The sequence below is a fragment of the Tachypleus tridentatus genome, chromosome 2 (genome assembly GCF_004210375.1).
Source record: "Tachypleus tridentatus isolate NWPU-2018 chromosome 2, ASM421037v1, whole genome shotgun sequence".
Taxonomy (NCBI): domain Eukaryota; kingdom Metazoa; phylum Arthropoda; class Merostomata; order Xiphosura; family Limulidae; genus Tachypleus; species Tachypleus tridentatus.
In genome coordinates, this window is record NC_134826.1 from 34,612,453 (window position 1) to 34,628,384 (window position 15,932).

A 15,932-nucleotide genomic window follows, 5' to 3' on the forward strand; every position below is an offset into this window, starting at 1 on the left:
CGAATCCCCATTGCACCAAACATGCTGACCCTTTCAGCTGTGGGGGCATCATAATGTGATGGTCAATACCACTATTCATTGGTAAAAAAGTAGTCCAAGAGTTGGTGGTGATAACTAACTGCTTTCCTTCTAGTCTTACACTGCTAAATTAGGGATGGCTAGCACAGATAGATCTTATGTAGCTTTGCACGAAATTCGAAAACAAACAAACAATCTTCATGTAACTTTGGCACCCCTTAAAACTAAAGTATAATGTATGTTTTTCTTGAACCAACAAAATGAAAAGAGAATGTTGGAAGAGGAATCTTTTATCTCCTCTAGCAAAGATGTAAGAACATTTTTAAGAGTCCAATCAGAATACAGATTTAAAGAAAATAAGTAGTTTGGTTTTGTTACTTTGAGCAACAAAATTGCTTCAGTTTTGGATACGTAAAAATGAGGGAATGTAGCATCAGTGAGATAAATAGAAAATTCTGTTAATATTCAGGGAAAAGCAATATTTAAAAAAAAAATTTTAGTAATGACTGATAGATAAAACCATTTACTTAAGAGGAGAAACCACTTCTGATAAAAGTTTATTTATTTAAAAATGTTTTGCTTTATGCCTTTATCAAGGGTCTATAAATGTCATGGTTACAAAACAGATTTGAATGACAATGACTGAAAATAATGTAAAACAATACAACAATATAATAGAACAGTGCATGGTGAAGTGTATAAAATATATCATCGAACAGGTTAGAGTAACTGATGCTAAAATAAAAAAAATAAAAATAATAGAATAACAAAATAATAAAGAGTATTATTGGAGCCAGGAAATGCATCTGTTAATGAAAGAGATTTTGAACTAATTAAAAGAGATTCTTAAAATTTCTGTCACATAAGTTGTCATAAATTTCTAAACTTTTGATCTGATGAGATGTTCTTAATTATGCTACTTATGTTGATGTAATGTTGAGTAGTGGCTTTTTTGATGTAAAGGCTCACAGTGTTGTTTGAAACAATCATGTATAGGGCAGCTAGATTCACCTACTTATATGGCAGAACACTGTGTACGTGTCATTTTACAGATGATGACGTGTTACTAAGTGTGCAGAATTTCTCTGAGCCTTAGCAAAGGACTTTTTGGATTTGCATGGATTGTTATTGAAGAATGAATGACTAAGTATATCCTTTAGTTTTTACCAGGTTTTTGTTTGATGCATATTTTCAAACTAGATCTTCTAATCACTTGAAAAAGACAAGTAGTTAAATGTTTATTCACAAGGGACATACTCCATGAGACAGTGTTTTGATATGGTGGTTTCTTTTTTGTTGTGTGTTAGACTCTTGTGTGTCAAGTTTGTGGAATGTCTTATTAATGTAACTATATGGATAACCACTTATCAACAGTAGCTTTTGAAGTTTCATCATAGCTTGAGTTTTACCATCCATGGTGTTGCAGGTGTTTTCCAATCATAATAAGCTGACCAATAATGATACTGCATTTGGTAGCTGGCTTGGTGCATATAATAGTAATACATTTGCAGTTTTGAACAATGACCTTGATATCAAGAAAGGGTAGAGACCTCTGCACATTATCAGTATGTGTATGAGTGAGCTTTCTGTCAGGGTGTTGATTATTAAGGAATTTAACAAATTTCAAACCAGAAGAGAATATACAATTCCATATATCTGTATCACCTAGCTGGTTCAAGATTAATTTCAAAATTCCAATGAGTAAGAGTTGATGGTTCAAAGAAATGCATAAAGACAGAGGCCAAAACAATAACAATATTGTTGACCATAGCAATGTCTTTGGTTTAAAGAAAGTTAAACTGTTGGCGAGAAAAAACTAAAGAGAATTTTTGAAGACTTATGTATATGGATATCATTAGTAGTAGAAAGTGTAGGAAGTATAAACTTAATTATGAAACTTGCTACTATCAGAATGGAAGGGTATATATAAATATATAAAGAGATTAAATCAAGTATAAATAGAATATTGTTTGAATTCATTTGTAAACCGTGTTCATATAGCTTGTCAAGAAAGTCAGTGGTGTTATTTAGGTGGTTCAGGAAAGGTGTTTGCATGAAACGTATTTCAATCTTCGAAAAAGTCATGGAAAGGTTCACAATAAGCATACCAGTTGTGGAAGAAGAATGTTGATGTTTTAAAAACAGAAAAAAAAATGGGTATACATCTTCTGAGAAAAGTGTGATTATCACTAGAAACTGCAGACTATGCTTTAATGTACTCAAACTTTGAGATCAAGAGATTATCATCACTATCAGGTTCTGGTTACACATTATTAAAAGTAATAGTTTTGGTCTGCTTATTTAAAAAAGGACAATGAATCTCTTAAAAATGGCACAAATGTAAGTCCTAATAGAATAATTACTGACTAAATAAAAGTTTTAATATATGTCAAAATTCACATAAACCTACTTCAGGGATAACTGCACTTGTCATCCCTAATTTTAAAGTGAGAGACTATGAAAAAGGCAACTAGTCAACACTATATTCTCTTGGATTACTCTTTACCAATGAACAGTGGAATTAACTATCTGATTATAATGCTCTCACAATTGGAAGAGTGAGCATGTTCAGTAACAGAATTTAACCCTTCAACAAGCAGATTGCAGAACTAGTGACCAAACCACCAGGTATCTACATCAAGAGAAAATTAAACAACTGAGTATGTTTTCACTAGAGTCCAGATCTCATATAATAGTGGTGTGATTCCTCTGTTTTTCACTCTACTTTTGCCTAACCACATTAGATAGTTTTGATGACTTAAGTCTTCAGAAAATTTTGTTAAAAATTAGTGCAACAAGATGAAGCAACTTCACTCTAACAAACTTTTTATTAAACATTTAACATATCTGAACATTGGATTATAAAACCAAAAATCCTCATATTTAATATCATCAAATAGTATATTAATAAAAATGTAACTTGAATTATGTTTCCAAATAAAAATATCCTCTCACAAACACAAACTGTAATATGCAACTATATATTCTGGTGCTTTGTTGTGCAAAAATTAGTTATTTTTAAGCTAATAAAATAAACAGAAAAATGCTTTGTATATAATTACTTTCCCTGAAAAATCATACTGTAATAATTCAACAATTATTTAGCTTACATTTAAATATCTAGTTTTGATGAACAATTCATTGGCATTATTACAGAAATACACTGCACATTTTTATCTGGATATCCTGATTTTATTTTACTTTATTTATTGTAAATGAACATCAAGTGACGATGTTTAAATATTTCCTAATATATAATCTAGAGCACAGAGATCATGAAATGTTTTACTTCATAGATAATTATAAAGGAAACCCAGGTTATAAAACAAATTACAAATCAATTTGGCAATGAAGCATAAATATTTGCATGCTTTTTCTAATGTACGTCTTTATATGCATTTATACTAAAAACAATTACATATTTATTCAAGTAGAGTAAAATCTGTTAGAAAAAGCATTATGACATTTAGAAGAAATGCTATTTCCATGCTTTATAGTCTTAATAAGTTTCAAACAGTTTTATGAATTGATAATGAAAGATTTTAAAAACTAAGGAGGAAGAAACAGTGGCTATGTGTGACAAACTATATAGTAACACCTGTCAAAATATACACATACAGACCATCTGGCAGACAAGTGGCATTGCCTTCCCTACATTATAAAAATTACAACTTTTTAATATAACTTCAGAACCACCTTTTATAATGGCTGCCGTTTTGTTCCAAATTAACACTTAAATGTCATACAATACTGACATATGTTTATTACTCTTCAGCATAATGATGCCCTAAATTGTAAGGATCTTGTTCTCCTATTATTTGTTTTCTTTTTTTGTTCACTTATTATATTCTATTGTTTTTTAATGTGTTCTTGTTTTAATAGTTTTGAGCTCTTGTTTTTTTTATCCTGGTTATTAATTTTAATTTTACTGTTTCCAATCCACAAATAAAATCTTGTTAACTTCCCATATGCATTAGAAGATCCATAAAAACTATTTGAAACCTAAATTCTGTTTATAACATCTATTTTCTTTGCAGTTATGCAAGTACCAACACAGTTTGTTGAAAAACTGGTTAATTAAATGTTGAAACTGTAATAAAAAAGTAAATATTCAAGGCAAGCTAAGCATTTCATAGTCAAAGTAATTTTTTTCCCTAGAAAAAGCTATTTATTGTTGGTAAATTAATAAAGCAGTATTAACATATTTTGTAATTAAAAAATAATCTATAGTTTTGAATTTTGAATCAAAATTTGTATATTAAAAATGATGAGCATGTTAAGAAAAAGTCACAAAATCTCAGCCTACTGATTTATGTGTGTACTTCAGGAATTCTAAAATCAACACATACATTCTCATTTAGAGTAAACAAGCATTAGTCAACATTAAGTTCTGCTAACAAAACTGAAAGTCAATAGTAAAATTACAAATAATAAAAAAAAGTTTTCTGTTACTTAAATTCATTACTGTATAAGAAAGGAAGTAACATTATTAGAGTAATAAAAGTACAATATTTCTTGAAACACTGTGCATTTTTATAATGGATGAAGCATCCACTCTTAAATGTACCAAAACAGGTGATATTTACAACATTATTTAAACTTTATATAACCTTGAATATATTCCTGGTATACAGTGATGCACAACATTTATTAAAAATAAACTAACATACACATATCACAGATATCAAAATTACACTAACAAAATCAAATCACAGAGCTTAAACCAAAGGTTAACCTTATTCAAAAAAAAAAGTGAAGTTTCTGATAAAGAAAACAGGAAGTGCCAGGTTATATGATTAAAATGTTGCAATTAACACAAACTTAAATAAATACATATGCAGGCACCTTGTACATTGTCATTCATAATGTTATCAGTACAATACATTTGTTCAAATGAACAAAATTATGCTGAAGTTGATGAAAAGTTCGAATGACAGTTCTACAAAAATGAACTCAAAATGGTAAACCCTATCAAAAAATCTCAAAATTTTGTGTGAAAAGGTAAAACTGAAATACATTGTGAGAAGGAATTGGACTAGATACCAAAGTGTTTGAAAAAATGTGGAAAAACAGATGGGAATTTTACTTGTGTTGGAACAAACTGAAAGGTCAGACCTCTTCTTGAAAACTAGATTTGCCACCTTTTGTCACATCTTCATGAGACAACAAGGCATCTAATCTCCACATTACAAGAGTACCAATAAACATCATAAGGGAACAATCAACAAAGATGATACGATTTCCTGCCTTACTATCTTCTGTATGTAGCCAAAGAAGTACTAGACAAGTAATAATATTCAACGGCACTCTAAACCAGTTCATAATGTTGTCACGATGTGATTCAGGGATCACTTGACTTTTAAGATAACTCATGGATGGAAAGTATAATCCAACGGAAATTTCTATTACCAAAAATGCTATAAAAGAAAGCATAAGTTTTGGATCATGTGGATTTGTTGATATAACACACAAACACAATGAAAAGAAAAACATGAATACAGCTACAGTAAGAATCTTCTCAGAAGACATGTGTTTAGCAGAAAGCAACTGGTACAATGATGACCCAATCATTATACAAATCATAAAAACTGAAAATACCATCCCAAGAGGAGGTTTTCCAGGATCAAGAATGGGTGTCCAAAGAAAGACAAAAATATACATAGCACTTTCAAACACTGACTGAACAATACCTAGCAGCAAAATCTTCTCATTCATGAGAATCAAGCTCAAACCTTCCATACAAGCTTTAAATGAATGTGTAGTTTTGTCACCAAAGTTTTCATTCCACATCTGTGCAACTAGAACCCCACTTAGAAGAAGAAATGGAATGGCAACAATAAAGGGAGAAACAGGACCAAATGCAAGCCACTCAGAAGTCAGGTCAGCCACAACACCAGCATTAATAGCAAGAATGCCATTCCAAAAAGTGGCCTTAGAAAATGTTACTGAAATCCATTCAGTAGGAAAATCATAAGTTTGTGTGTGTTCATAAACATACCAAGATTCAAAGGTTGAAAAGAGTAAAGAAGTTGAAATCCCACCCAAAAAACGACCAAGCATTAATACATAATAATTTGAGGAAAGTTTTGTTAAACAACACAGAGAATACATGACACTAAAACATATACACATTTTCTTCCGTCCAAATCGGTCAGCAAGAGCTCCTGTTCCTGTTCCAAACAAAACACTTGCACCAAACCCCACCACATACAACATTGCAATCTGAGATTCAACAAATCCATAGTGACTGTAGAGCTTGTAGACATAAGGTCCCTGAAGCCAGTCTCCAAATAAAGCTAGAAAATAAACCCAGAAGTACTTTTTTTGGAATTGTAGAAAGTGTTTGTTGTTTCCTGAGGACACTTGGGATTTAGTGCGTTGTGCCAGGTACTGCAAAAACAAACACACAATGGCAAGGGCTATGAAGAGGAGGTATGTCATAGATGCCAACCACCTTTCTCCTTCAGACATTTTCTAAAAAAAATTTAAAAGAATTAAGTATTATATCATATAATTAGCATACCATTGCATTAGTTAGAAATGAATTAACCATAAAAAACCAAATATTTTGAAGAATGTTAGTAACCAAGAGTCTCATATCCCCACCCTCATTTTTTTAAAACATGTTGGAATATATGTGCATTATCCAACTTGCTTTATTTTTTCCTGAATATCTATACAAACATCTAAATAGAAATGATACAGTCACTAAAAAATATACTTAATAAAAATTAAAATTGTATTTCAAAATTCCAACACGTATATTTCAGAAAGTACTAACTTCTCTAGACTACAAAAGTTTCAGAATATTACACATTGACTTAAAATACGCTAAACTGACTTAAGTGTAAAACTCAAAGCCTACTTTACTCACTTGAAAAAACAACAACAGAAAAATTGTTAAAATAATTGGGTAAATTGCAAAAGCCTTTTTTAACCTTTTAAAGGAAAATCAACCCAAACCTATGAGTGTAGGAGGTTTAACAAAAAGAATAAATATCACTGAAGTTATAAATCTAAAAACATGGAATAAGAGAAATGCACTTATAGCATAGAAACACAAAGGCACAGAAATATTTTTATTAGTTTACAGGCTTTCACTTTCAGGATTGAAGTATTTTAGACTTTAATAGTACTAATGGCCTATTATTTTCATGAAATATTTTGATATTATGAAAAATACTCACTTCTACTTAGATTCTGTTTAACCTAATACACTGCCAGCATAAAACTTTCCTGCCACAAAGGTTAGAATTATGCAATCTCTTTGAAAGCAGACATATTTTAAATTAGGTTACTTTAGTGATGAAATTAGTGCTACAGCTTGTACTATTACCATGTGTTTTCAAACTTGTATTAATACAGGAATTTTTTAAAAATTTGTTATTTTTATAGGTGTGTATAGTTTCCACCTAACACATTGATCAAGAATGTACTTAAGTTAATTTTACTCTAGCTAACTCTTGTTCTGCCATTTACTTAGAGTAGCAACTTTGTCCTCCCATGGTAAAAAGAGTTGATATGATCTCCCTTATGTTTCATCAGGAATGATCAGGCATGGAAAGAGCTAGTCACACTGAATAAATGTGATGTGAAGTTGAAATCTTTTCATTCAGAAACAGGATATCAGTAATAAGTCTAGTATAAGACTGTGACCAAGTAAACTAGAAGCAATCCCAAAGCTAACGTTGTAGGAAGTAGAGAAGCATTTTTCACTGTGTTTGTTTGTTTAAATATAGGCTGCTCTTTCTAAATGTATATTTGTGTTTGGACAACTGGGCATGAACTCAGTAAGACATGGTATAAAGAATTACTTCAAAGTAAATATCTCAATAAACATCCCATTATTTTGTAAGCCTATCTTATTCTTACAGGAAATAAGGTTTACCTTAAAATACCACATAAGAGTACCTTACTAATCTTACATAATTTTAAAACAACATTCCTCTCACAAGCTTATTTAAATGATAAATTTGGCACTAAACTTTCTGTACAACATTAAAGAGAACTGGATAAAAAAGCTAGCTAATAAATTCATCTTCTGAATAAGGTTTAAGAAGTTAGGGTTATTTTGTAAGCTTAATAAGGTACTTTTAGTAAAGTAAAGCAAGTACAGGTTGTATCACATTATATAACTTTTTTTTCCATGTTTATTTCTCATTTATTAATGCCTGCAAGTCATGATGGCTATATAATTTTGGATCAACTGCATGATGTAGCATCAACAATGCAACTTCAATGCACACTGGCAGGGGTTGGAAAAAGACTAATTAACTGAGTGGTTAAATGAAAGAAAACAAAAGGTGTTATAAATAACATCCATCACTTCAGTGCTTGGGTCTTTATGCTTTCTACTTTACATAATACTAATAAATCAACTGATTAATGTTGCTGATGCTTAAAGTCCTGGGTATTCCAAGCACCACTGAGCTATTAAAGAATGACTTGGATCAGTTGGTAAGTCAGACAAATAACTGGAAAAATGACTTTTAATTACAGCAAATGTAAAGTAATGAATTTCAGTTATCATAATTTTGACATATGTTTAAATCAATCAAGAATAAAACCATTGCACAGTGACAGACAAGCCACTTGAACTGTCAAAGCAAGAATTTTGTTGCTGGCAATTAAGATAATAAAAGATATTTCTTTCTACAGAAATAAACAGTTAGGTCTCACTTAGAATTAAGTGCAGTTTTAGCTTCCTTATCAAAGAAAAGATACTGACTTAGTAGAAAGGGTTCAAGTGAAAGATATTTAATGGAATGGATATCTCATAATGATAAGTTAAAATTTCTTATTTTCTGCAGAGAAAAGAACTATAATAAAAAGTAATAATGAAGTCTGTCAGTATGTTATGTTTCTTACGAAAATACAAATAAAAAAATAGATTCATTAACCATATTGTTAATAAAAGTAACAATGAAGAAATAAAGGAATACAAGTCACACCACTATTAGTTTTTTTTAGTAGTCTACCTAAAACTATTTGATATCTGGTAAAATGCCACAATTGAGCTTATGACATTAAGTTTTTACATGAAACCTGCAAAACCTGGCTATAAAAAAATATTATACTGACATAAAAACACAGTTCATATAATTATAATATATGCCACTAAACAGCAATACTAATGGGAGTTATGTGTAGCAAACTAGATAGACGAGCATTGAACAATAATTTGAGCATGTGTATCTGATACAATTATGAGTAAATAATACAAATTTGTTTAAAGTATGTTTGTGGATTTCAAATGAATGTTGATCACATATGATATAAATTTTTTTCTACAAATATACCTAAGGTGTATCAAAAAATTCTTAATTACACAAGGATTTAATAAAAAACAAAGAAAGGCCTACCACTGTACTGAAATCTTGAAATGTCAGGTTAAGGCTTGTATCTGTCATCTTCTCTCAAACAATTAGAACCCAGATGTTAGTAAAGATTTAAGATCTGTGATGTTAAAGAAGAAATACCGTTTCAGCCAAGATCAAATTATCATTCAAGGCAATTCTTAAGGAAACAAGAAAAATAAATTTAAAGGCATAAGTTCAGATGCATTAGTACAACAGATTAAGATATTTGTTATAATGACACAGTTGTTTCTGTTATTTTAAGGAAGGTGAAAGGGAAGGAAAATTCAGAGGTTTGTTTATAAAGAAACCAACTAAAAGATTAAAACTTGAGTGTAATACTTGATAATGTATAGAATATTGTAGATAGAAGTTAATTCAGTCACAGATACTAAAAATAATGCTTGTTCTAATGATATTTGTGATGAATCAAAGGAAAGTTTAGCTATGTATGACTATGTAATCAAAATATTTAAAGAAAGCAGCTGCAGAAACCCTGGTGAGTTTTTCATTCATTAACAAACTCTAAAGTAAGGGACATGTAAAGAAATAAAATCACAGGTTTAAAAAGCTTGGAAGAATTATCTATATAATATATACAAAAAGTAGCCAGAACAAAAATAAAAATACTTGATGAAGTTCTCAACTACTGTAGTAGAGTTTATTTAATAATCAATATAAAGGAATCAGTTCACTATATTCCTGTTATTTTGTTTTGTTGGGGAAAAGGGCATAAGGATCAAAGAGTTAGTTAGGGGAGGCAGAAAAATTAACGTTCATGTAAGTTCATAATAAATTGAAAAAAAAAAAGATATATTTTAGACTGCTGCTGCTGATGAATAGGACTCTCTAATAGAGGTCTGCCCCCACACCCCAACAGACATGCTTCTGGTTTGCTATGACTGCAACTTGTCTTTAAAGATGGATGTGCAAAGTCATTGCAACAAAATACTTAAAAACAAGGTTTTTAAAACATTTTGGAAGAAATCTGTATAACTACAAGTTTCTTGGATTGAAAGTATAACATGGTATTTCAGGATTGTGCAATTTTTTCTTAGGGGCTGTGAGAACAAAACAAGGGTAGATATTATTCTGTTTATCAAAGATGAACAAAATGCTTTGAAGAGACATATTATTGCAAATCTAAAAAAAAATATGTTTGGTGATTTGTTTTAATGCTTCTATACATGCTGTTTTTGGCAGTGAAGTGGTAATGTTTTGAGAGGTTAACATTAGCAGATGTTAAAATAACAATACTGACAAAAAAGGATTATAATTAAGAATAATATCTTACTCATTAGAAGATATGAGGTTTCTTAAAACTGTAAAAAATGATTTCGATACTCAAGATGGTAAACAAATTAAGATTTTACTTTTAAATTGGTTCAAAACAGTAAGGAAATAATCATTCTTCAAAATGTTTTGGTAAATAAGGAAAACATTACTGAAAGTTCCTAGATTTCATGATTCCATTTCAAAAACCTTGAAAACAGAATTGTTAAAAGGAAATGGAATATATAACTATTTTCTTTCAAATGGTTATGGTGAATGGAGAAATTTCTGATCACTGTAAAATAAACAATATGATCACTGTTTAAGAAAAGTCAATTGAAGATAGATTTAAAAAATTACACCTTTCAGCTTTACTTCTAATAACAAGATGAGAGTCTACTGTTACAAATAACTTAGAAAAATTACAAAGCATTAATGTTTCTAAAATCATTAGTTTGCTTCAGCAATGTTAATTTTTTAACTGAAGATCTATTTTTATTTACAATAGTACCCTGGCAGATACTTATTTTAGTTTTCATAAAGTTTCTGAAAAGAAGTTGTTGCATAAAATACTTATAATGTGAGATCTTTATATTTTTAATATTTGAAAAATAGAAAACTGAATATGAATTTTTAAATTGGCAATTCTATGGTTTAAGAAATGCAACTAGTACTTCTCCTAGAGGTTTGTTTTGGAACCTTTGTTCCTATCAATACTTATAACAACAGGTCACCAATACTATAGTGTTACTAACTTTAATACATTATCCTTTGATTATTCAACAACAGTTTCAGTGCTTCTTTCAATCTCTGTCAGGAGTAAGGGCCTGAGATAATTAAGTTTTATTGTGGTGTACATTTTGCAGACTCAATGTGAAAATATGAACCATAAAATGTTTATTCACAAAGTGACATGTATTCATATGTAATGATGAAAATGATATGACTAGGGGACATAAATATAAATTTTGGCAAGGTAGGAGTCACCTTCAACTAAGAAAGATTTATTTCTGGGTAGCTGGCCTTTGGAATTGATTGCCTTAAGGTATAGTGGATAAAGTAAACTTCAAGGATTGATAAATAACTGAATGATAATGGCTGGATTTAAATATTTTATTTTAATTTTTAAAGTTTACTTTAGTTAATGGGAGGATCTAGATGCTTCAGCAGGTTCCCTTTCCTCAACTTTTATCTCATATTAGTTATTGTTTGGGATGTTTTTAGTTAGAAAGGGCAGTGGTTTGTAACACCTTATACTTATAAACAGGAGGCCAGTCTGTAAGCTAACAATGAACTCCTCCAGTCAGCACTCAATAGCTATCAACTGTTGACTCACTCAAAATTACTACTTTTGATAATCTATTTTGTTTTTAATATAAGCCACTCTAATTTCCTTTTGTACCACTTTGGAGTGTCAAAGTTACGTCAATAACTGAAAATTTTGACTGAGGATACACAATATAAAAAGACTAGGAACAAATACGATAATGTAATGCTGTAAAATGCTATTTCAGATTTAAAAACTGAGAGTTTTAGGTGATGTAAATCTTGTATTACAGGCTAATTTTAGTGAAGAAGGTTGGACTGTGGGTTAGCCCTTTAGCTTAGCTGGTAGAATACACACTTATAGTCAAACAGTTCTGGATTTAAATCTTACAACTGAGAGAAACAAAATAAATATCAAGTGACAACAACAGACAAGTTTTCTATTGATGAGCATATGAGGAAAATCAAACATGGTAAAGTCATTCTGAAAATCTGTTACAACAAAAACACAAAACTTTTTATAAACTGAAATATAAGTTACAGCTTTATAATATATGGTTTTGTGAATGATATAACATCATTCTCAATATATTTGAAAAATGTCTTTACTTTATAGTATGAGAACACCAATATTTAATTCACATTAGTCAGATTAAAAATTGCCAATTGCTGTCTCTATTGGATAACTATAAACCTTTGAGAATGACAAGTTAGGTAATTATATGCACTATAATTCTTACTGATGTTCTTAACTTTCTGTCTGCACTAATTATTTCTGTAGGAAATTCAAATGTAATTTCTTTTTCTTTATCTCCTTGTACTAAAGTTAGGTTGTTCAATGTACTGCTAGGATGAAATTATTTTTTTTCTCTTTTACATGGCTGTATATAATCATAGGCAGAGAAAAAAAAAAAGTGGGTTACCACTAGTTGTTAGTTCAAAATGCATTTGTGAAAAGTATGTTAAAGATGCAAAATGTTAGTGTAAGTAGGATTATCATTTTGTTTCATATATGATTTGATTACCATTTTTTCGTTTGTTTTCAACTAACCTCACACTGTGTATTTAGTACCTAACAGTTAGTTTGTTTGATTTAGTTATAATTAAAAGAAAATTAGGAAATAATTTTATGACATTTATTGGTTGTTGAACAAATTATTTCATGAATTTCACATCATTTACAATTAGTTAACAAGCACTATGTAGAAGCCATTAATATATGCATAATGGGCAATAACACTCACTTCATCTGCAATGTATTAACTTCAATTCCAAAGAAAAAATGATAACATAAATTTATTACAGTATATCACTTTTTAACTTTTACCTAAGCAAAACTATAATGAGGCATGCATTAGTGCATGCTTGCTACAAGCACACATGTATCACTCTCTTTTATTAATAGAAACTGACAAAAAATGACTCTTCCATACAGCATAATTTTAAATGTGTAACTAAATGTTTTATCCTTATTATTAACATGGTAGCCATTTATGCACAATTGTTTTTTTTTTTTTTTACTAAATATCTCAAATTATAATTAGAAAATGTTTTTCTATCTGACAAATTTGGATGTCCAGACACCAGGAACCTAGCCTGTCTATACACATGTATACAACTTTTATTTTGTAAAAAGGTAAAATAATTATAATGCATGATCACTAGAAAAGGGCATATTAAAATATATTACCAAATAACAGTATCAATGCATCCATCTCTGAACATTCTACACTTAGCCATACATTAAGTTCTGGCAGTGTGTGTTTTGTTTGTGTTTTTAATTTGCACAAAGCTACAGAAGGCTATCTTTGCTAGCCATCCTTAATTTAGCAGTGAAGACTAGAGGGAAGGTAGCTCGTTGTCACCACCCACTGCTAACTCTTAGGCTACTCTTTTACCAATGAATAATGGAATTGACTGTCATATTATAATGCTCCCACAGTTGAAAGGGCAAGCATGTTTGGTGTGACAGCAATTCAAACCAGTGATCCTCAGATTACAAACTGATCTCCTTAACCACTGGGTCACAGTTCTAGCAGACACACTCAGATTAAGCCTTTTCTTTCAGAAAATAAGTCACAGAGGCATCCTAAACAAACTAATATAAATTAATATCTAGGGCGTAACTTTAAAGTAACTATTTAATATACTACATAAAAAAGGAGTTTAAATAACTATATAAGAAATAGTACTTTTCATAATAAATTTGAAGTTTAGTTAATTTTCTTACTAAATAATTTAGCAAAGGTAATCTGTGTGTGTATATATATATATATATATGCACGACGAAACATTGTGCATACATTCTGCGTAATATTTGTATCACTAACCAAAACAAGGCGTCACGAGGCAAGTCCTAACGATAATGCCGCTTTCAAATCTGTATCAACTTTTTTTTTTTTTTTCATTAATCTGATGACATGAAATATGTATATCATACTATTAGCATTGTAACCTAAATATTGGGCTAGCCAAAGATTGCTTATTTGCATATTAATAGTAATAATATTAATATTATTAAGATTTATTAAGAGATTATTTTAATTATATTCAAGACTAAAATCTAGACTTTAAGTTAGTAAACTTATTTAAAGTTTTCGAACTTTCTTATTTAATGTGAGAGGCTGTTTAATGTTAATATGTCAAACAGTTAATCCAAAAACGAATAACTAACTTCGAATTCAATACTTTACTGATTTCATACCCACGGACAACACACATATCTTATTTCAAAGAAATGTGCCAATTTCACTTTCAACTCATTTTCATTAAATTAATAAAACACAAATTGAAACTACGAGGATATTTTTGTTTCAAATAAATAAAAAAATATAAAATCCAGTTCCAACCCCTACTTGTATCTCACTTGCTCTTCTACTTCTAAAATATTTTTCAAGCTCAAGCAAAACGTACACGTCGCAAAATATATTATCGTATGGAAGGTATTTTCATAAATGTGTTTACTTTGTATTCCGACACAATGATTAATTTTATTTTTTGATGACAGAAAATATCTTTTTATGTAGTTCGTTTTTCTTGTTTATTTGTCTAGTTTTTAACCGAGTTTTTTAAGGTAATTTAATGTTGAATATATATTAATATAACAACAAATATTATTCACAGTTCATATAATTTTAGACATTAAGAATAGAAATTGAAGATTTTATTACGTTGCAACCACATATTAAACTTTTAAAGTTAATGTTTCTTTTGTTTTTGATTTTTTGCGCAAAGCTACACGAGAACTATTTGTGCTAGCCGTCCCTAATTTAGCAATGTAAGACTAGAAAGAAACCACCCACCCACCGCCAACTCTTTTACTAACGAATAGTTTGGTCACAATCGCATACGTATGGCAACTTTTTTATGTACTTTGAAATCAAACCTAGAATTACACATATTCAAGCGCTTTTATATCAAAAGAACTTTGGACAACTAGAATGTTCTTGAATGATTTCATGGAATATTCAAGAACAACGATATACTATAAATACGAAAATCAGTGACGCATTGTATGTTTCAAATTCGTTCAGTATTTGATTATTCCACAGGCTTCAGATGGTTTTACTGTTTTGTTTGTTTGTGTTTTATTATAGTAAAGCCACATCGGGCTATCTGCTGAGTCCACCAAGGGGAATGGAACCGCTGATTTTAACGTTGTAAATCCGTAGACTTACCGCTGTACCAGCGGGGGACTTTATTGTCTTGAAATGTTTACATGTACTAAAGTATGTATATATCTGTATGTTGAATTTGAAAATGATATCAACTTTTCATAAAATTTTATGTGTATTTTTACCAGGGGCGTAGATTTTTTACACCCTATGGGGGGGGATGATTTTTGCAAACACTTATGTGAACTGTTCAATTTGCAAATTGGTAATCTCTGATTACGTGAACCTGAAAGCTGTAAACATGCAGTCACAGAGTAATTTCGTTGCCACGATACTTTGATGTATACTTAGGCCTACTGACTGATACTTACGAAGTTACGAACTATAACTTAGATCGAAAAGCTTA

At 30.1% G+C, this 15,932-nt stretch overlaps 1 protein-coding gene across 7 annotated transcripts; it reads right to left on the reverse strand.

The window, feature by feature from the left end:
• Nucleotides 1-2,827: 2,827 nt before the first annotated feature.
• LOC143240723 (molybdate-anion transporter-like) lies at nt 2,828-14,886 on the reverse strand. 7 transcript variants are annotated; one of them, XM_076483655.1, is made up of 3 exons: nt 14,768-14,879; nt 9,381-9,474; nt 2,828-6,492 (listed from the first exon to the last, which is right to left on the reverse strand). In XM_076483655.1, the coding sequence occupies exons 2-3, from the start codon at nt 9,426-9,428 to the stop codon at nt 5,128-5,130; spliced, it is 1,413 nt and encodes a 470-aa protein (XP_076339770.1). In that variant the 5' UTR covers nt 9,429-9,474; nt 14,768-14,879; the 3' UTR covers nt 2,828-5,127. The 7 variants fall into 7 exon arrangements, with proteins under 7 accessions (XP_076339770.1, XP_076339777.1, XP_076339786.1 ...); XM_076483662.1 differs by having other exon boundaries at nt 14,587-14,788; XM_076483671.1 differs by lacking the exon at nt 14,768-14,879 and adding an exon at nt 14,243-14,298.
• Nucleotides 14,887-15,932: the final 1,046 nt, after the last annotated feature.

Bases quoted from the DNA above. Each gene is read 5' to 3' on its own strand.
- LOC143240723 (XM_076483655.1), bottom strand. From the start codon at position 9,428: ATGACAGATACAAGCCTTAACCTGACATTTCAAGATTTCAGTACAGTG. The intron at 6,493-9,380 runs GTAGGCCTTTCT...AATTTTTTTTAG, and splicing joins TTCAAGATTTCAGTACAGTG to AAAATGTCTGAAGGAGAAAG.